General features: G+C 47.5%; 1 protein-coding gene across 1 annotated transcript; it reads right to left on the minus strand.

Annotated features, from left to right (window-relative positions):
• Positions 1 to 6,119: 6,119 nt before the first annotated feature.
• On the minus strand, positions 6,120 to 22,261 carry PRSS55 (serine protease 55). The gene is made up of 5 exons (XM_027697798.1): positions 22,083 to 22,261; positions 21,021 to 21,210; positions 19,931 to 20,178; positions 17,781 to 17,920; positions 6,120 to 6,446 (listed from the first exon to the last, which is right to left on the minus strand). Exons 1-5 carry the CDS (start codon positions 22,165 to 22,167, stop codon positions 6,138 to 6,140), a joined length of 972 nt encoding a protein of 323 aa, XP_027553599.1. The 5' UTR covers positions 22,168 to 22,261; the 3' UTR covers positions 6,120 to 6,137.
• Positions 22,262 to 22,282: the final 21 nt, after the last annotated feature.

A 22,282-nucleotide genomic window follows, 5' to 3' on the forward strand; every position in this document is an offset into this window, starting at 1 on the left:
ACTCCTGAGCATGACATTGTACAGTCTGGAATGTCCCTGTGGCCAGTTGAGATCAGTTGTTCTGTGTCCTCCCCCCCCAACTTGTTCACCAACTTGCTGATGGGATGGGATGAGAAACAGGGAAAGCCTTGATGCTGTGACAAGCACAGCTAAAACACTGGAGTGTTACTGAGACCGATTTCGTCACTAATATTAGACACAGGACCACATGGGCTGGGAAAAGGACAGTGAACTCTACCCCAGCAGTGTCAGTACAGAGGGTATGAATGTCCTGGACAAGATCTGACTCCTCCTGAATGGATGAAGAGCCAGCAAAGAACAGTAAAAGATCATACCCAGAGATCTCATTGCTCAGAGGATTTTGGAGAGAGTTATATTCCCCTAAAGGACATGGAGTGCCAGGTCCTGCTGGGTAACAGTTTCAAACATGGGGCATCACAGAGATTTGCAAGTGGCAGCACTTCCTGAACCCAAATCCCAGGAATCTTGGACGTGATACCAAGGATTTGCCCCGAGGCTCCTTCTGCACCAGTGGCTTCACCCTGACATTGCCAGTCATGCAAACACAGAGACAGTGGCTCAGTCAGCCACAAAATAACCCTCTTGTCACAGGGCACCAGTGATTGGACCTACACTGAATAAACACTCTGAGAATCTTCCTGCTCCTCTACACATCCAGCTCCAGCTTTCCACTCCTCCTCCTTGGTGTTTGTTGTGATCAGGGCGGGGGCAGTGACATTCAGACAACTGGAGTTTCCCAACACATCCCCAGTGCCCCTGAGCTCCTCCATCACTCATGGAGTCACAGAATATCCTGAGTTGGAAGGGACCCACAAGGATCATCAGTCTCACTCTTGGCCCTGCACAGGACTCCCCAACAATCCCACCGTGTATCTGAGAGCGCTGTCCAAACACTCCTTGAGCTCTGGCAGCCTTGGGGCCGTGACCGCTGCCCTGTTCCCATTCCTGGGTCCCCTCCTATCCTAGCAAAGCCCTCTGCTCTGTAGATCATCACTTTTTCCTTGAGTGTCTGGCCAAAAGTTGCAAAACAGGACAAATTATTAGTGCAGCTTGAAATAAAGGAATGTGCAGACCACTGGGGTTTCAAGGTTTGTTTTTAAACTTGTGCCCACAGTTAACAGACCACTTCCTATTGTTTCCTTGGCCCTTTCCCATGATTCTGTTCAGACCAAGGCTGTTCCCAAAATTTTTGCTTGAGAAGACCCTCTTTAGTGGAAACATTCACTTTCCTGTCTTTTATCTAAGTTCTTATGCTGAAGCAAAGCTTTTCACATGGGTGGTGAGAAAATTCCTTCCTGTGGATGTCCCAGGTACAAATCCATTCAAATTATGTCCCACTGTGAGGATAGGAAAGAGGACAAAGAGCAAAGCTTTATATTCTCCCAGTTCCTTTCCAGAGGAATTTCGGGTGACTCACAACTGTCCCAATTTTCAAGAGCTCCTTTAGGATCTAATGGGGTTGCTGCAGAGCTGAATTCATGCTCTTATGTCTACTTTCAGTGCCTAAATCATCCTTTCCCCCCCATTTCCCTAATTCCAAGGCACGTGAGGTAACTCTGTAATTTCTTACATTGTGATTAATGTCTGCAGAGTTGATGTTAAGACATAAAAGTTCAAAAGCCTTGTGGAAGAGGAAATTTTACTTTCCAGGGTTGTGTTGAAGCCCAGGCTTTCCAGCAGAGGAGGCAAAGGCAGTGCCACTTGGTAAATCATTTAGCTGAAACAAAGTGAATTCCATATTAAAAAGCCCTTGGAGCAGTGAGTCATGATGAGACATGGAGAAAGCAAGTAGCTGTGAATACAAGAATTTAGTGAGCACAAGGTACTCCTCAGAAAAGGATATGGGAGGCAAAATCTTTGAACACAGATTTCAGAAATACCCATAAAAGGATGTTTCATGATGCTGCAGGATGCTGTAAGCTCACTTGCTGCCAGTTTGTTCATTTTGTTGCCCTTGTAACCCCCAGGAGTAGTGACTGATGTCAGAACAGTGTCCAGAGGTGGCCAAGCTGGTTGTCTTGTTGCCCAGAGAAGCTGTGGCTGCCCCATTCCTGGAAGTGTTCAAGGCCAGGTTGGACTGGGCTTGGAGCAACCTGGGATAGTGGAAGGTGTCCCTGCATCTCTCCATCCTCACACCACAAGTGTTCAGCAGTTTTTCAACAAATCAAGTAGTTCAGTGCTGTCAGTGGTGTTTTCTGTCCCAGAGCCACCCTCATTTCAGTTGTGATTAATCACTATCACAACTGGTGCATCCCAAGAGACATCCCCGCACTCTAATTATCCTCACTCTTACAGAAGGATAAACAGAGCCCATACCCTGAAAAATGGAATGTCCAGAAACCCACCTGGGAAGACCCTGGGAAATGTGGGAATAGATGCTGATCCTCTTCAGTCTCCAGTCTCCAGCTCAAACCTACATTACTATCAGTAAAAATCACATTTCACTCCATGTAGTGCATATGAAGTGATAAATGGATCTCAGTGATCATGGTCAGAGCCATGTGTGCCCTCTGCCTTCTCAGAGGGACAGAGAGGTACACAGGATGCTAAAGGGAGCAGGAGAAAACCCTTGTGCCTTATCACTCTGAGGAGGTACAGGCTGGAAAAGGAGAAAATGGGAAATCTCAGACCCTCTACAAGGACAGTACCAGCAACTGCTTTGCCTTCAGGTCACCCAGGTCACATGTGCCAAGGAGGAGCTGGATGACAGGTCTGGGATCTTCACCCTGAATCACAGAATTACAGAATGGTTTGGGTTGGAAGGGACCTCAAAGCTCATCTCATTCCAACCCCCTGCCATGGGCGAGGACACCTTCCTCTAGGAGGATGAGCAAAGTTTGCATTCCTACAGCAGCAGTGACCTGTGACCATGGACTGATGCTTTTCCAACCTTCCTTCTCTGAGGTGGAGCCACAAAACTCTACTTGGAGCCCTCCCCAGTTCTCATCTCAACCAGCTCTTGCTGCCAAATTTGCACAAACATCATCATCTTCCCATCTTCCCTCTCTGCTCAAGCTGGTGTGCAAATGCCACTGGGATTGGGTAGACAGGGAAACACGTGTATATACAAAGCCCTTAACCTCTGTAGCACTAACCCACAATTTTGATGTATTGCCTTTCAAATTCCTGTCTTCAATGCTCACAGGAGATGCTTTTTCTCTTCCCTCCTTAGCAAAACGTGCAAGCAAGCCCTGACCGCCTCTTTTCTGTGCTTGAGTACCCATATCCTCCTATTTTTTCTCCTTGAATCCTCTTACAGATGTTTTCCGAGGTCTCTAAGCATTTCCATATCCTGTTTCCCTGCTGGTATTTGCTGCTAAAGGTGTAGTGCTGCAAACAAAATCTGTATCTGGAAAGAAGGAAGCGGCAACAAGAAATGAGCTGCAAATTAAGCCAAGAAGGGAACATCCCCAACTGCAGCTTGAAGCAGAAACATGGAGGTTCTTCAGTTTGGAAACTTTTCACTTAGATGTTCTAAACCCACAAGAGAGGTGGTGGCTGCTCCATCCCTGGAAACATTCAAGGCCAGGCTTTGAGCAATCTAATCTCCTTGCCCACTTAGGAGGGATTTGAATGAGCTGAGCTTTAAAAGGTCCCTTCCAACCTAAACCATTCTGTTGTTCTACAAATGCAGAATACAATCACACAATAAACATAACACACCAGTGTTGAAAAGCTTAAATAATTCATGTGTCACACTGGTCTGCTGCTGATGAAGCTGACATGCTGCATTTTGATTTTGAGTGACTCAAAACATGTTCCCATCAAATTCACAATCAAAACTGATGCTCTCTCAAAACACAAATACCTTTGAAACAAAACACTGCATCAACATGTTTTCATCAGCCCTACTTACAGCCTGGAAATGTTAAACAAACATTTCCTTTCTCACCCTCATTATTGAGCAGTGGATGAAGCAGCAAAGATGAATTCACTTTACTGATTTTTATGATGTTTTAAATAAGGAGGAGAAAGTCTTTCCTGTTATTTTACTTTGCAGCTTCATAGCTGGTCTTAATTTGCAGAAGTGATGTTTCCATTTAGCAAAGTGAACCACTTTCATGATCTCCAAGTAGGGAAACTGAGGCAAGAAGCACAAATTTCCCTAAATCCAATGAGTAAATAAGGAGCAGCATAGATCCAATCCTATAACAGCAGTGCCTCGACTTCACTTAACACAGACCATGATCGATTTGCAAATGCTACTGATAGAAAAGACCTTTTGCAGGTCCCTGTAAGTCCAGGATTTTTCCCTGCCTTGTGCTGGAGACAAAAGTGTTTTATACAACCCCTATATGAAAATAATTCAAGCAGGAGGACTTCTCTCATTTCCTCTGGGGGGAACATTCTGTAGCTGAAGGGATTGCAACATTAGGAAATACTTCCTGATGTCCACAGCTTCTAGAATATGTTGATATATTATTAATAGAAAGGAAAATAAATATAGGTATTAATGCCAGCAGACACTGTCTACTACTAATAGCTGTTAAAGTAATATATTCCCCTTGTTTTTAGCTCTTATTAGTCATTTTGCAAAGGGTTACAAGACCCTTATGCATCCATTAGCCAGTCAGCCATGTGAAATTAATGTGGAGCAATTTTCATAAGCATTACTCAGAACTAATAATAATTAAGCATTATTTTCTGCTCAGATAACACAGAAAATAAAGCCTGACTTTTATGCCAAGATGAGTTTGCATTAGCTTAAGGTAGATGAATTAATTCTCATTTACAAGGCTTCTCCACCAGCTAGCCAGAAAATATCAAGGTAATTAAAACCTATTTGTGAGGTTCTGTCCCATTGCACATTCACTGAGTTTTCTGATTGCTGCAAATTACAGGTGTTTTCATGCAAAGTGGGACATGAAGGGGACTTTGCTGTTTGCTTCCTTCCCCATCACTTCCAAGAAAAGCAAAAACCTCCCTGTGAACACCAGAGCACATTTTGCAAAATGCCCTTTGCTGCTGGAGATCAATGAAGGACCAAACGTGAAGTGAAGGACCAGCTCAGTCCCAGCTCAGGTTGGGATGTGGAGCTTTCAGAAGTGCAGGTAAAAGGCCTCTAACAGAGAAAAAAAATGTTATTTTCTTTTGATTTAGCATTTACTTGCAAGGGATTAGTTTTGGCTTATTATAAAACAAAGGGGTTTCTGAAGGCGGCATTTTCTGGACAGCTCCAAAATGGTTCTGTAATGATGGGGTTCTGGAATGGCCTGGGTTGGAAGGGATCTTAAAATACAATTTCTTTCCAATCCCTTGCCATGGGCAGGGACACCTTCCACTATCCCAGGTGGCTCCAAGCCCTGTCCAACCTGGCCTTGGACACTTCCAGGGATGGGGCAGCCACAGCTTCTCTGGGCAACCTGTGACAGGGCCTCACCACCCTCACAGCCAACAATTCCTTCCCAATACTCCATCTAACCCTGCCCTCTGGCAGTGGGAGGCCATTCCCCCTTGTCCTGTCCGTCCAGGCTCTTGTCCCAAGTCTCTCTCCAGCTCTCCTGGAGCCCCTTTAGGCCCTGGAACGCCGTTCTTCAGGCAGATATAATTTCTCTATCATTTTTAACACCCAACCCCAATGTTTCCCATCCAGGTAATTAAGACTGATTAGTTATACAATGTTACATCTTCCAAGATTTCTTGCCCTTTTTCTAGGTTAAGGAGCCGCTGAATTTGACAGATAGTCATGTCCCTGAGGTCTCTGAAGATGGACTTAGCTTGGCCAAGCTGCAAGATAGAGGATACTTTAGCCCAGCTAATAATTAGCTAAAGATACATTAACCCAGAGCTGTCCTACCACAAGCTAAACTTATGTGCAGTTGAATAAGTGAGGATCTTTCCTAAGGTTTCAACTTTCCAAGGGGATCAGCTCCTTCAGATGTCACATCTCCACTTTGCATCTGAGCTTAGCAAATAACTGGGTCTGACGTGGAAAACCTGTGTTTTCCAGAGGATTATGGCCCCTCTTGTCCAAGTCCTGCCTCTTCCATTTTATTTCTCTACCCCCTGTCTCGTTGTGATGCCTCATGTTGGTGTCCGTGTCCACACCAGTGAGGTGGAGCAGGTTGGCCTCACACACCAGAGGAAGAAGAATGACATGGAAGTTCTGACTTTTATTATGTGTTCAAAAATCTTCTCTCAAGAAAACTAATTGTCATTAAAGAGATAAATAAAAGGAAACAATGTTCAAGAAACACCAGCTGTGCCCCAGCTCTGGAGCGAATGACCCTGGGACGTGCCCCATTGTCCACACCTTCAATGAAGAAAGGTTTGCCCCTTATGGCTGTTTCATTCTCAATCCAGCCAAGGTAGCTGTAAACAGATGTTAAAATCTTGTGGTTTGGCTTTTCCTCGCTGATGATTCCGACCTGGAACCACTTCATGGTGTTCCAGTAGCTGCAAACCAGAGGTCCCCCGCTGTCCACCTGTGGCAGAAGGAGGATGTTACAGCTCGATCAAACCTCAGGGCCCTCATAGCAGCTGCTTCACACAGGCTGACCGGGAAAATCAAACTCTGTCCCAGTTTTGTGAGGAGTTGGAGGAAAAAGGAAATTTCAAAATTTCACAGCTCAGCCCTGAGATGCTGCAGAATAAATAGATACAGAAGGTAAGGGAGAACAGTCCCAAGCTCTGGCTTAATGCACTGCCCTGTCCTTCCCAGGCTTTTCCACACACTCCCGTGGTCCCAGGAGGATCCCTGAAACCTGTCAGCATGAGACAACATCCAGGAGTGAAAAGGGACATTTGCTGTGACTGCTCATTCAGTCCTTGACTTCTCTGCCAGACTGGTGCGTGTGGGTGCTGGGTACCTGCCATTGTGAATTTTGGGGGCTGACATACAGAAATTGGACAGGAGATGAGCAATAATCCTGACAAATCCTTCCTGAAACCAGAGGGATTTCACTGAAAGCTTGCCTGGTGCTGGAAAGGCAGCCATCACTCATGCAGAGTGGGCAAGGCTTCAACTGCAGATTGCAGCCACCTCAAAGGGAGGAAGATTCCCCTGATGGTTTTTCTGTATGGAACACCAAGAGCTCATCTAGCTATGGAATCTCTGGACACAACCCCAGGGAGAAAAGAAACCAGTAAAAAATCCACTCAGGTGGATACAGCCTTTTCTGAGGAAAGGCTGGGAGAGCTGGGGGTGTTCACCTGGAGAAGGCTCCAGGGAGACCTTAGAGCCCCTTCCAGGGCCTAAAGGGGCTCCAGGAGAGCTGGAGAGGGACTTGGGACAAGTGCCTGGAGGGACAGTTCAAGGGGGAATGGTTTTAAGCTGAAGGAGGGTATATTTGGGTTGGAGATTAGGAAAGAATTTTTGGCTGTGAGGGTGGTGAGGCCCTGGCACAGGTTGCCCAGAGGTAACCAGTGGCTGTCCCATCCCTGGAAGTGTCCAAGACCAGGTTGGATGGGGCTTGGAGCAACCTGGGATAGTGGAAGGTGTCCCTGCCCATGTAAAGGGATTGGAATGAGATGATCTTTAAGGTCCCTTCCAACCCAAACCATTCCATGTTTCTTTGTACATCTTCAGTGCTGTGCAGCCCCTGCCATAAATAAATTTCCTTCCATGGTGGGTTTGCATCTTTTTTCCACCTTTTCTCCAGGACATGTGGTGAATAAATTCAATACAAACCCATTTCCCAAGACAGCAAACTTTACTGGGATATGTTGTCCTTCCCTGTTTGCACACTACTGAGGGAACCATCTCTGTCATTAATGGATGAAGCCTCTTCCTCCAGCAGCCACTCTGAGCTAACACACATTAATTAACGAGCAAGGAAGGCACTGTGGTCCCTTGTGCAGCTGATCAGCACTCACTAAAGTTTATGGCTGAATTCCTACTCCACTAGATGAAGAGCCCAGGTCATTAATATTCTTTTGTTCCCCCCCTTTTTTTTTTCTGTTCAAAATGCATACAGGAGGGAGAAATTAAGATAAATACAGTGGGAATGTTTACAGAATCGTAGAGCATTCTGAACTGGAAGGGGCCCACGAGGACCACAGAATCTTTAGGCTGGAAAAGAACTTCAAGATCATTGAGTCCAAACATAAATCGGCACTGAAATTGTGTTATTGTAGTAATAGCAGTGGTGCCTGCAGCTCAGGTGGTGCTGATGGACCCTCTTCAGACTCAGCACCTAAAGACATTTCCCAACCCTATTTCAGCCAAGAATTAGTGTGAATGACACAAGTGACCTTGCAGTGACCTTGGCCCCCGTGCGTTATCGGCGTCCTTGGCGATGGCATCCAGTTTGAATGAATGACCATCCACTCACGGCTCAATTACTGGGAATTTTGCTGCTGGTTCCCTCGGGGCAAGAACAGGCCAAACTATATTATCCTGGTAGTGAGAGGAAGGCGCTCGGAGCCTCCCACTCAAAGATGATAAATGGAGCGGGGAGAGCGCGAGGCGGTGACGCAGCAGCTCACGGCCCTGCCCACTCCTATTCCAGCTTTTCCCAATGCAGGAGCTTTTTAGCACTGGTGGAGCCCCTGCCCACCATGGGGCAGATCATTTTCAATGTCCAATTTAGGGGCCGTTCACACTTGCAAAGGATCTTTCAAACACCAGTTAATTCCTGGTGCCTCATGACTGTCCTTGGGGGAAATGTCTTATCGCGTTTCGGAGCCGAGAAATCCGCGGCACAAGCGGGATGTGATTTGCACGAGGCAACAGCAGAGCCAGGAATCCCTATTTCAGCCATGCCTCATGCAGTTTTCCTTTCAAATCAGATCTGCTCTTCCCTGTTTGACTCTAACCATGTCCATTTGGTTGGTGAGGAAAGGGGGATCACAATTTAAAACCTGGGCAGGGAGGGAGTTCGGCAATGCTGGGACAACTCAGGCAGCATCTGCATATCCATTTCCCTAATCCACAAGCTCCGAGACCCAAATCCTGCTTGAGATCCCTTTCCATGTGGGCTGAGCTGCTCTGCTTCATGGGTGCTACTTCTAATATGCCATTTCTCTCAACTTCAGCTATTTAATGTGATGATTTTATCACAGTGTGGGCTAAATCATCCCCTCCGTGTGATAATGTCGCTCACATAATTATAGCAGGAGCCCGGATGAATCAGTAACCTGGTTTTTACAGGACTAAAGATGGAGAAAATAAACTCAGTTCTTGGACACTTCTGAATATCCCTGTATCCACCTTAAGCTCTCAGAAATGCCAGCCCAAGATTTTCCATCCCTGTGTAGGAGAGGGTGTGGGAGGAGCAAGTTTTGGAGTGCTGGGACAATTATCTCATCTCTGTGATGCTTCCAGTGACACTAATTTAATGAACGCTCAGGTTAACGACTCTGAGGATCGAAGAATTATTAAATGCTGCTTTCAGGCTCCCGTATCCTGGTGGTGAAATACTTCTGGTCATCAACACGCACCAGATACCTGCTCCTGCTTTTCAGTCTAAGTGCCAAGTTTCTGGATAGAAAAAAACCCCCAAACTAAAAATAGCATCTCTGCTTCTGTTGCATGTTTTCATCTAGGAGAGGAGTGAAAAGCAACCACGACAAATCAGATCTGGTGCTGAATTCATGGCTTAAACATGTTAATCCTCCTATTAGGAGAGGTGAGAGCAATGATGTATTCGCTGACAAATAGCTCTGGGTTGTATAAAATCTGTCACTGACTAACAAGGTGCTTTGTTCACTGGAGCAGAATCAAAAGTTTCATCTTTCTCCCCCTCGTTTTTGTGAGCATCAGGAGCCTCTCTGCTGACTTTAGTGGGCTTTGGATCAAAAGTGTAATCTTCTCCCTTTTATATTTGTATTTGTGTCTGCAACACAGTGATTGATCAGAACAAACACGTTCAGCCACATAAATCTTCTGAGGTGGGAGAAGCTCCAGGGGAGGGAGAACAACTCATCTGATCCTCATTAGTTGGATACACAATCCCTGCAAGTCGTTGCCGGTTTCATTTTCATGTTGGTAAGCTCTGTGTAAATTGGAGACAATCAGCATGTGAATCACAGCACTGGCCAGCAGAGCTGCCCTGGCTGCTGGAAGCAAAGGCAAACACAGGATTCTTCAGTTATTTCAAGCTGTCTTTGGAGAAAGGTGGGAGGAAGGAGGCTGTGGCCATTTTATTGTGCAGGTACCAAAAATTAACCACGTAACCCGGGGCACCTGGACCGCTTTCATACAAACCCTTTGAGATCTCAGGTGAGAACCTCCAGCTACTTTGTCCCTCCATCCTCATGATGAAAAATGGGGGAGAAGACCACCCAAATCCATCCATGATGTCAGCAGGGCCCATTAGTAACTGTGGTGGCACAAACAGTTAAAATGCATTTGGCCAAAGCCCCGTGTGGCCCAGACTCCTGTCTCTGACTCTCATCTGCAGCAAGTGCTCAGGGAAGGAGAATGAGAAACAGCACAAGTATTTACAGAGTTGTATTTACATCACAGTGGTTAATAGCCTCGGAGAGATCTCCATCCAGGAAGTTCCCTAATTGCTTTTTGAATCCATTTATCCCTTAGGATAAATACCCACAACATCCTGGTCGGTGACTTCCATAGTTTAATTATCTGATGGATGAAAAAACACTTCCTTCTCTTTGTTTTAAATCTGCTGCCTGATAAGGCCCTCAGCCACCCCTCCTTCATGTCTTTGGAGCAGCAGTGGCACGAGGACAGCTCTTGACTCCTCTCCATGCTGCTCAGGAATTCGAAATCTTTGTCACATCCCCGTCAGACATCACTTTTACAAACCTCAGAGCCTTGCTCTGTTATTCCCTGCTCTGCCAGAAGTTGTTCCATGTGCCTGTTCATCCTTCCTACTCTACTTCCCTCCTTTTCTAAAATTGCCACTCCTTTCTCAGGTGAAGTGGACAGGAATCACACACAGCACACAAGGCATGGACTCACACGATTATTGCCCTGGCACAACACATTTGCTTTGCTACCTGTTCCTGTCCTAATAATTCATAATGCTCTCATTGCCTTTTTGACCTCCACAGAGCCCCAGGCTGATGTTTTTGAAGGACTATCCACAGTTACTCCAAGTTCTTATGTGGTAATAGCTAGATTAGAGCCTATTATGGCAAGCAAACAGCTGGAGTTGCTTCTCCCTGTATCCATTATTTTTCTTTATCAATAATGAGCTGCATCTGCTCTTTAACCTTCTGCATCTGTTTTAACCTCCAGTCACTCAGAACAGTGAGTCCTGCTGCAGTCAGCTTCCACTCTGACCACTTGGAATAATGCTGTGGCCAACTTGGTCATCTGAGCATTTGCCCTCCTTGAACATCAAAATTCCTTGATGGATGCCAACATAACTCTCCTTGGAAACCCTTTCTCCATTCAAATTCTTCCTCTGTGTTGCCTCCCTTTCAAACTGAAGCCCTTCCACTTCACGGCAGCTCGGTTTCTCCATGAACCTTTGCTGAGTGTTTTGGAAATCTCAGCTTGTGTTAGAGAGTTGGATCACCCTCTGCCACCTGCTTGGCAACTCCTTCAAAGAATTTAGATGCGCCTGTGAGTCATGGCTCTCCCTCAAAGCTGTATTAACTCACGGGAACTGAACGAGAAGTGGCTCCTCTGAGTCATCACACCCATTCCCCCAGTCCCAGGGCAAGCACACACTGGGATTTGGTGTTCAGCTGGCTCCAGAGGTGTTCTGCTCCCCACAGCCTCACCCACCAGGCACACAAAGTCATGCTGGACCCCAAGCAGCTTCAGTTTGAGGGACCAAAAGCTATGACCCAGAGGAAGAAAGCAGAAGAGACATCCGACATCATCAACATCCCAGGTCCTTGCAATAGGAATTAGTTTTTGACAGATGAAATTAAGCCACCACAGCCTGAATGTGCTCACTTGTCTGCCCACATCAGAAAATGATAGAATGATGAAAGCCCTCTAAAACCCTGGGATGCAGGAAAAGTGTTCTGGTTCTTGTGAGCTGCACATCAAAGAACACTCCAGTGCAAATTTAAGAGACTGTAAAAGCAGAAACACCTTTCTATTGTTTTGTTCTGGAGCTTCCCAGGACACCTTCCTACATAAAACGATCTATCCCTTAGGGAAAAAACTCTTCTCATGGTGGTAGTGACGGTTCAGTGATGGAAAATCCATGAGAGGTATAGGGAATGGGTTACTCTTTTCAATAGGAGTAGAAGATATAGCCTCAAGTTGCACCCCAGGAGGTTTAGATTAAATATTATGAAAAAAATTGTTCACTGAAAGGGTGGTCAGGCATTGGAACAGGCTGCCCAGAGCAGTGGTGGAGTCACCATCCCTGCAAGTGTTCAAAAAACCTGTAGATGTGGCACTTGGGGCCATGGGTTAGTGGTGGCCTTGGCAGTGCTGGGGGAATGGTTGCACTCAATGACCTCAGAGGGCTTCTCCAACCTCTGTGGTTCTGTGATTCCAATATTAAGGTAAGGTACAACAAATATTAGGGTAAGGTACAAAAATTAAGTAATTTTGTATAGTTCAGAGCTGAAATGTGGTTAGTTTTGACTCCTGGCCCCGAGGAGACCTTTGTCTGATGGGCCGAAGGACCTACAACCTCAGACCTCATATGGATACTCCCCATCCCAAAAGGCTGCAGCCACACCATCATTCATCCCCCCTGTTTGGGTATTTTGAGTAGCCTGAGGGACTGCCCACGCTATCCTGGTTTGTGATCTTCCTCTTGGATCCATGATAATTTACCTTTATGGACCTAATTTTCATTTGCAGACTTTTTTTCTTAAAAAAATTCTATCTCGCAGGTCTTCCTTTGCAGTTTTGGAGCCACGTTAGGACCAGCAAAAGGATTCAAAAACTTGTGAAAGAGTGCAAGAGCTTTTCCAGTGCTGGGTTCCCAATGCAGTCACATTATTGGCACTGGGGTGTGGACTGATGTGGGAGCAGTGGGATACCAGGGGGATATCCTGGGATATCTAAAATAGCACTGGATATTTAGATGTAGGCAAGTGTCCTGCCTTGGAGCCAAGTGTCTCCAAACCAAATATCTTCAGCCTGATTTTAGTTAATGGAGAGTAATAAACACACAGACTGATCTCATTTTAACATAGGTGGTTAAAACAATCTCAGTTACTCACTTGCCAAAAGTGCTTTTTTTTTCTTCCTATTGATGGAAAGATGGTTCTGTAGATGCTGATGGTTATAGAAAAGACATTTGTAATCTGGCTGAATAAATCCCACACAGATTTGCACAACAGCTACTACTATTGCTCCAGCTGTGTGGGGTGAGAGCCCTGAGCATCCCGGATGCTGTAAAGGGATTTTTCCCTTTGCAAACTGCTGATGGTTCATGTGGGCAGGACACATTGCAGCTGAAAAAAAGAGGTCCTTCCCTGCTTTTTCACAGAACTAAAGGAATCAAAATCCAGAGCCCCAGATGCATCCTGGCATCATTTCAGACATTTATCTGAGATGGGACAAGGGGGAATGACTTTAACCTGACAGAGGGCAGAGTTAGATGGGATATTAGGAATAAATTCTTCATGTGAGGATGGTGGCCCAGGTTGCCCAGAGGAGCTGTGGCTGCCCCATCCCTGGAAGTGTCCAAGGCCAGGCTGGACGGGTCTTGGAGCAACCTGGGCTAGTGGAAGGTGTCCCTGCCCATGGCAGGGGTGTGGGATGAGATGATCTTTAAGATCCCTTCCAATCCCAATCATTCTATGATTCCATGGCCAAAATCACCTCCTGCTACAGTCTGTGGGAGGGGGCAGATACCTGCAGCCCATGAGCTGGGACCATCCCACTGCTCTTGGGGGCAACACAAGGATTCCTTCCCCTGAAATCAGGCCGGGGACTGGGCCCCCCTTCATCTGCTGCTGACCTGAACTGCACATGAACTGTGACTCCAGCTGAACATGCTCCATCCTAATCACCACATCCAGAGCTGCCCCCACAGCCTCTCTGAAATATAATTGGGCCATTTACTGAATTTTGCCTGGGCAGGGAAGGCACTGAAGGAGGCATTTGCTTTGTGAGTCCCTTATACTCTAATTATTGTTCAAGTTACCATTGCATCAGAGCCTGACAAAAGGTGCTTAAGAAAGCAAGGAATTAGACATCAATTGTGGTTCATGGGGTCATGGAAGAAATGTAGCACACACAAAAAATAATACATAGGCCATCTCTAGTGTCTGTTCCTTAGCACTTGTACCCCATGAACATCCATTAATGCTAATGTTTGTGACTAAATAGAACTATAAGTCAATTACAGCTCCTGTTAGTGTTAATTCACAGTCAATCTATATATTTGTCTGCAGAACTGCAAGGGAATTGGGATATAATAGATTTTGATTTTTGAGTGAATGGATTATTTTTTTTCAAGTACAAATACTTGGGAGCTCTGCTATTCAATCTCCTTTTTATAGGAATATGGCCAGTTATCCACAAATTAGTCTTGTCTGGTACTGGCATGATGGCAGCTGGTGAAATGTCTGAGCCTTTTTATTCATGGACTTTCTATTCATGAAATGGCCTCAAGCTGTGCCAGGGGAGGTTCAGGTCGGACAGCAGGAAGAATTTCTTCATGGAAAAGGTGGACAGGCAGTGGAAGGGGTTGCCCAGGGAGGTGGTGGAGTCCCCACCCCTGGAGGTGTTCAGGAAACAACTGGACGTGTCACTCTTTGCTCTGGGCTGGGTGACAAGGTGGGAGCCAGTCAGAGGTTGGACTTGAGGATCTCAGAGGTCTTCTCCAACCTTAATGATTCTGTGATTCTGTGTCCTGTTGCCACAGGGGTACCAAGGCAGTGGGCAGTAGGATAAACCTTCTACATGATGCCTTGATGGAGATACTGGTGGGACTTTAATTACTCATAGAAATCAACTTTAACCTGCAACAGGGGAAATATGGCACATAGATGGCACACAGGGCAAACACCGAGGATATTCATGGAACCATAAATTCTTTTAATCATAGAATGGGTTGGACTAGAAGGGACCTTAAAGCTCATCTCATTCCAACCCCCTGCCATGGGCAGGGACACCTTCCACTAGCCCAGGTTGCTCCAAGCCCCATCCAACTCAGCCTTGAACAGTTCCAGGGATGGGGCAGTCACAGCTTCCCTGGGCAACCTGTTCCAGGGCCTCACCACCCTCACAGCCAAGAATTTCTTCCTAACATCTAACCCAAATCTTTTCTCTTTTTGTTCAAAACCATTCCTCCTTGTCCTGTCACTATCTGCCTGTGTAAAAAGTCGTTCCCTCCATCACAGTTCAAAGACTTGGATCCAGATGTGGATCATGTGGACTTACCACCTCAAGTCCAGCAACTTTCTTGCCCTAGCTTGGCTCTGGACATGAACACGTGTATCCTGATACTCAGCAAAGCTCAGATAAGGTTAATTGTAAGGTTTTTATGTACTCTGTGTCCAGACAGATCATGTGGCTATGCCAGGCATGGCTTCCAGGTTTCCTGGGATCACAGCTAGCGTAACAAACTCAGCCTCTCCAGGGCTTGTTCCCCGATCTGGAGTCTCTGCCTTGCCTGAGCTTCTACTCCTTCCTGGCCTCTCCGAAATGATTATTGTGGGTGGCTCTTGATCCATGCAAAAGCTGCAGCTGTGTCTGGAAATCATCCATGAGACAGCTGGTTGGCACAGACCAACACCATGCCCAGGGCTGCTCTGTGTCCATGACAGTGATGACTTTGTAAAGGATTTAGGTCTTTTGAAATCTGGCTTCGTTCTCCTTTGTCACAATCTTTACAGACAAGCAGAGCTCAGTAGGTTGCAGTGTCCACAGTACCTCACCCTCTGCCCAGGGCAGGTGAATTGTTCAGCTCTGGGCCCCTCAGACAAGGACATTGAGGGGCTGGAGCATGTCCAGGAAAGGGAACGGAGCTGGGGAAGGGGCTGGAGCACCACAGCAGTGGCTGAGGGAGCTGGGGGGGCTCAACCTGGAGAAAAAGAGGCTCAGCAGGGACCTTCTGGCTCTGCAACTCCCTGACAGGAGGGGGGAGCTGGGAGTGGTCAGGCTCTTCTCCCAGGGAACAAGGGACAGGATAAGAGGGAATGGCCTCAAACTGTGCCAGGGGAGGGTCAGGTTGGACAAGAATTTCAAGAATTTCTTCATGAAAAGGTGGTTAGACATTGGAAGGGGCTGCCCAGGGAGGTGGTGGAGTCCCCATCCCTGGAGGTGTCCGAGGAAGGACTGGATGTGGCACTCAGTGCCCTGGGCTGGGTGACAAGGTGGGGATGGGTCACAGGTTGGACTCGATGATCTTGGAGTCTTTTCCAACCTCAGTGATTCTGTGATTCCCTCCAGTGGTCTCTGCTGCAGAACAAGCATCAGGTCCAGCCCTGGCCTCCCAGTCCATTACCAAGTAACTCATTTATGGACAAGCCACCAAATTCCTGAACCAGCCTAGCTTTAATCAGCACTTCCCAGAAAACCACCCATCAGCAAAATGTAAATTAGCAAATTCTGATGAAAATGTCACTTGTTTGTCCCCTGAAGGGCTCCACTTCCAGCCTGGAGTCTGGTTTTCTCCTGCTCTCGTTATTTCAGGCTGTGAGACTTTCCTGGCTGGTCAAGCTCCCACAAAAAGTGGGCAGGTGCTGGATCCTGAGCAATATCTCACATGCAATCCTCGTGTGCTTCCACTGCTTGGAAAGCTCACATTTCTAGTTCATTTCTCAGATAACTCTGGCATTATTGTAGATCAAAATAGCTCCCTCATCAGCTTTCCGAATACGGGAGATTCATTTCTCTGGGTACAAATGCTCTCGCTGTTTCACCAGCATAATTCACCCACAGAACTCCAGACTGGGCTGGGAAGTGCATTCCTTAATCATGTTAATGTTACCCCGTGGCAGGTTTCTTTTTAAAACTTTTGATTGAGTTGAATGGAGGTGAAAGTCACACGTTGAATGGTTGCAGAGGCAGATGCTGCCTGGCTAATCAAAAAATCATTTTGCAAAGCAAACTTCTCCTTCCCTGCCCTGCTACAGGCCTGGCTTGCCATGGGTTTGCAGACCATGGTCCTTGCAATCACCGTCTTTGCCCCAAGGGCAGGGGATCTCTCTCTGTCTTGGGTGCTGTTTTACTTTCTTCAATGAATAATTCCTACAGGATGAAGTTTCCATACATGTGTCTGCCCATCCATCCCTCTCCAAACACATGCATATATCTAAGATGGGGTTGGATGGGGGTCAGAGCAACCTGGGATAGTGGGAAGTGTTTCTGCCCATGGCAGGAGGGTTGAACTGGATGGTCTTTGAGGTCCCTTCCAACCCAAACCACCCTGTGATTCTAAAAATCCTTGCCCAGTGGAGCGTGGAGGCTGCAGGAGAGCCTCCTACACAGGCTCTCAAAGGAGGGATTGGAGGTTGGATGATACAAAAGATAAAGTGTTTTTTGGCTTTCAGACTCTGTTTGCCATCAGGTCAGCAATCCTGAGGGTGGAATATGTTCTGAGGGCGGAAATTCTGAGTGAGTTTTGCCTCACTTGGGTGTTTGTGTCAGCTGCCTGATACCAAATACTGCTCAAACTCTTCCTAATTTAGCTTGAAAAGTCCATCTTCCTCTATCACTACCACTTTGCAGTAAGGTGGGACTAGTCCTGGCACTCATGGACCAACCTGCCATGTTAGCAAAGGACATTTGGATCAGACCCAAGACCTCACCTGATAAATATTTCTAATATTCAGATGAAACACTCCTGGCCTAAACTTTCCCCGCCCCACTCTTTTGCTTTGACCCTCCAGGACAAACATTCCTGTCTCTTTTCGGTACGTAACCTGGTGGTGAAGCAGCACTGCCTGGCCCAGGGCTGAGGGAATGTTGGTCACTTTACCTGGCAATTGCCTCCTTCTCCTTCCTCCACCTCAGCACACATCACGTTCTCCCGGAGCTGTGGGATTTGCTTCAGGCACTGCTCCCTGCTGATGAGCTTCACCCGCGCTTTCTGCAGCACGTGGGATGCTGGCACAGCATCTGCTCCAGGAAGTGGGAAGAGAACCATCAACAAACCTGCAGAGCAGCTGGAGACCTGCTCTGGGACTGATCTCAGCTGAATTTGGAAAGCATCTCAGGGCGAGGGAGTCTCAGGACACAACCACGGGCTCTTGGGGTCACAGGAGCTTCCAGGGACTCTCCAAATGTCAGCAAGGATGAGTTTTTGCTCCTGGATTTATTATAGGACCACAGAATGGTATGGGTTGGAAGGAGCTTAAAGTTCATCCAGTTCCACTCCCCTGCCATGGGCAGGGACACCTTCTACTATCCCAGGTTGCTCCAAGCCCTGTCCAGCCCAGCCTTGAACAATTCCAGGGATGGGGCAGCCACAGCTTCTCTGGGCAACCTGTGCCAGAGCCTCACCACCCTCACAGGGAAGAGTTTCTTCCTAATGTCCGATCTAAATTACCCTCCTTCAGATTAAAGCCATTCCCCCATGTCCTGTCCCTCCATCCCTTGTCCCAAGTCCCTCTCCAGCTCTCTTGGAGCCCCTTTAGGCACTGGAAGGGACTCTGAGGTCTCTATGGAGCCTTTTCTTCTCCAGGTTGAATAATCCCAGTTCTCAGGGATTATTCAGTTCTCGAGTGTCTCCAGAGCAGAGGTGCTCCATCTCCTTGGAGATGCCTACAGCAAAGGATTGTCAGGTGTGGGCACTTCCATGGAATGGTCCTATCTTAGCTGGAAAATCACCTGACAATTTTCTGTGGTTTAGATCTTACAATTGAGTCACAGTTTCCTGAACGTGCTGGGAGGATTTAGCTCAGTGAAATATGGAAGGAGTGAGTTTCTAATGATCTGAAGGTCTCTGTTTTATCCTTCAGACTCAGGTTCGCTTCAGAGATAAATGTGGGTGAAATTAGTGGGTTTTCCAAGTAGCCCACGGGCATATTTTCAGTCTTTTTGTCACCCTCCAAACCATCCCATGATCCTGTACCGCTTGGTATGGCCATATCACACCATCACAACATCACACATCCCTCTCATCAGGGGTGTGCCAGGGCTGAGCACATTGACAGCAATTTTTGGATAACAGTATCAATGTCAGCTGAGCCCACACAGCAGCAAGAGGCCGATCTCTGGAGCCACACCATGAATTTTGCAAAGAGATGAGCTAAAGAGAAATCCTGCCACGCCTCAGAGGGACTCTGAACAGCCACTGCATTTCTGTTCCTAAGAACACGTTACCTTGGTGAAACGGGAGAGTTTCACAGCTATGACACAGTGTTTGTATTACTGTTACATGAGCAAAATGAAGCCTAGGAAGGAAACTGCAGTTTCAGATGGGAGATAGCAGCTCTTTGGAGCAGAATAGCAAGGATGAAATGGGACATTCACTCTACATCCTAGCAAGGATTGCTGAATCCAAAGGCACCGCCCTGCCCACGCTGTCCTGATTAATTCTTTTCACTAATGAAATAGCTCACTCACTATTTAGTGACATTTGTTCAGGATAGACATTTTGGGTCACAGTCAGTGCTGGAACTACTTTCATTAGGGCTTAAACAAGAGCAATTAGCAACAGCAATCTGCTGTTCTAAATGAGTGGAAAAAAAGGGGTGGCCAACACTAGAGTCAATCTGGCTCATGGAGGCATTAAGCCAAAGACAATCCTAGACCTTCATTTCCCTTATTCCAGACCACTTTAGACCCAGCCTAACTGGGTGAATCATAGAATATCCCAAGCTGGAAGTGACTCACAAGGATCCCACAAGGTGGGAAGTGTTCAAGGCCAGGTTGGACGGGGCTTGGAGCAACCTGGGCTAGTGGAAGGTGTCCCTGCCCATGGCAGGAGGTTGGAACAAGATGAGCTTTAGGGTCCCAAACCATTCTGTGATTCTATGATTCTTCTTAACCATCTTTGTCTTAATTTGGGTGCCAAAAAATGGGTCCAGTGGAAATTAGTGTAGATAACATCTGGGAGAGAACATCTACTTGAAATGGCTCAAACCCATCCTCCTTTAGCAAAAACATCTCCCGACAGCGCCTCACCTGCACTTGTGTTCACCCAGCCAGCAGCCCAGCAGTGCTGCCAGGTATGGATGTCACACATGAAGGGCAGGCAGATGGGAATTTTCTTCTTGCTGAACTCGATGGGAGAGCTGAGCAGGATCAGGGCTATGTCATTTGCCATGCTCGTGGTGTTGAAGTTCTCGTGGAGGATCAAGCTGTCCGGTTTGTGTTCTTCCAGCGGGACACTGAGGTTGATTCCCCCCACTACGACCGTGAGATCTGGTGGCCTTATAAACAAAATAGCAGTGGAGACATAGTAAACATGAAGGATTTGGGTCCTAAAGGTCGGTGTCTCTTCCCCCTGAGCAGGGTAGGGGGATGACCAGCAAATGGCACAGGTGGTTCATTCATAAATACCAAGGAAATCTACCCTCACTTCCAGGCAAAGATGATTTCCAGAGGTAGAATGTGAGTGCAATCAGGTTATAAACAACCTAGTCACTAACAAACAGATGGAATGGGCTGGATCTTTTGGATCACTGTGCCCTGGGCTGGCTGCTTGGGCCACACTGCCCCCAGCCAGCTGCTCCAGGCTGTGGTGCCACAGGTCCTTTGTCACCGAGCAGTCTCAGCTCTTGGACCTGCCAAATTTTGGAGGAGGCTCACAGAGGGCTGGACTCTGCCCCTGGGCATTGCATGGGATGAATTTATCCAGAAATTGTTGGTTTAAAATCAGTCTCCATGAGGCAAAGGTGTTTTCTATGAGAAAGCAAAGATAATTTGGGGACTAGAATAAGATGGAATGGAATATGTCACTTTTTACAAGGTGCCACAGCACTTGTAGATGGACAGGAAATGCTTGGGGACCCCAGAACATTGTCATGGGTATTATGACACAAGGCTGCTCAGACCACCCCTGAAAGTATTCCCTTACTGCTCCTCGTGGTTTCTGCACATTTCCGTGTTCAAAAATGGGCCTGTTTTCCCCGAAGGAGAAAATTCCCATTTTAAGGGCTCAGTCACATATATACTGTGTTTGACCTCAAGACCATCCATATCCTACACCCACAGGGAGGAGTGTTACCACCCCGTTGTGCCTGGGCTGTCCTCCCTTCCCTGCAGTACTCACAGCTCTTTGGCAAAGCAATGGGCAGCAGTTAAAATCCACAGTGCACTGATGATGGTGCCTCCACAGATGTGCCTCCTGTGGCTCTGGATGCTCACGTGCCACGGGAACTCTCCCAGCTGCACAGATCTCCCTGCCCCGATCCTCTTGCCAGTCTCCAGGAAGGACTCAAAGGATGGTCGGAGGCCACACTCTGGGGACAAAATGAGACGTGTGGGACATGTCCAAGAGTGCCACTGCCTGTGCAGCTCAGCTGGAGGGGCAGGACAGCACACAGAGCACTGGTCTATAATATGTATGAAATCATGGAATGGTTTGGGTTGGAAGGGACCTTAAAAACCACTTCATTCCACCCCCTGTCATATCCCTGCAGGGTCACCTTCCACTAGCCCAGGTTGATCCAAACCCCATCCAACTTGGCCTTGGACACTTCCAGGGATGGGGCAGCCACAGCTTCTCTGGGCAACCTGTGCCAGGGCCTCTCCACCCTCACAGCCAAGAATTCCTTCCCAAGATCCCATCTAATCCTGCCCTCTGGCAATGAGAAGCCCTGGTCCTGTCCCTCCAGGCCCTTGTCCAAAGTCCCTCTCCAGCTCTCTTGGAGCCCCTTTAGGCACTGGAAGGGGCTCTCAGGTCTCCCTGGAGCCTTCTCTTCTCCAGGTGAACATCCCCAGCTCTCCCAGCCTGGCTCCAGAGCAGAGGGGCTCCAGCTCTTGGAGCATCTCCGTGGCCTCCTCTGGACTCGCTCTAGCAGCTCCCCATCCTTCTGCTGTTGGACCCCAGAGCTGGATGCAGCTCTGCAGGTGGGGTCTCACAAGGGTGGAGGCTGAGAATCCCCTCCCTTGACCTGCTCCAAGATCTCTACACTTGATCCTGATGTCCCTGTCCCCTCCCCAAACCCACACTCTGCCAAGCACTGCCCAGGCAGTTTGGGGGTGGGCAGGACAATAGACCATTTCCCATAAGCAGGCTGGATAAAATCCTTGTTTAGGGAGTGGAAGGTTCAGCATCAGGCTGAACAAGGCCACGAGGTCCAAGGAGCAATCCCAGGCCTGTTTCACTCACCCACGTGTGAATATCCCGCATGGCCACCGGCAGCAGCGGCGCTGCCCATCAGAGAAGTTAAACAGGAGACGATGAGGAGCAGCATTTCAATCCATCTTGGAACAACACTGTTCCCCAAGATTCAGAGCAGTGATGCCTCTGCAGACACCTCAGAAGCGTCTGCATTCCATGTCAACACAGCTCCCTGCCAGGGTGTGACA

This window comes from Neopelma chrysocephalum, unplaced genomic scaffold (genome assembly GCF_003984885.1).
Source record: "Neopelma chrysocephalum unplaced genomic scaffold, ASM398488v2 Primary Assembly neopelma1_123, whole genome shotgun sequence".
NCBI lineage: Eukaryota > Metazoa > Chordata > Aves > Passeriformes > Pipridae > Neopelma > Neopelma chrysocephalum.

Excerpts from the sequence above, each read along its gene's own strand:
- PRSS55 (XM_027697798.1), bottom strand. The coding sequence starts at position 22,167 with ATGCTGCTCCTCATCGTCTCCTGTTTAACTTCTCTGATGGGCAGCGCC. Across the intron at positions 21,211-22,082 it reads TGCGGGATATTCACACGTGG|AGTGTGGCCTCCGACCATCC; the intron begins GTGAGTGAAACA and ends TTTTGTCCCCAG. Across the intron at positions 6,447-17,780 it reads GAGAAGGAGGCAATTGCCAG|GTGGACAGCGGGGGACCTCT; the intron begins GTAAAGTGACCA and ends CTTCTGCCACAG.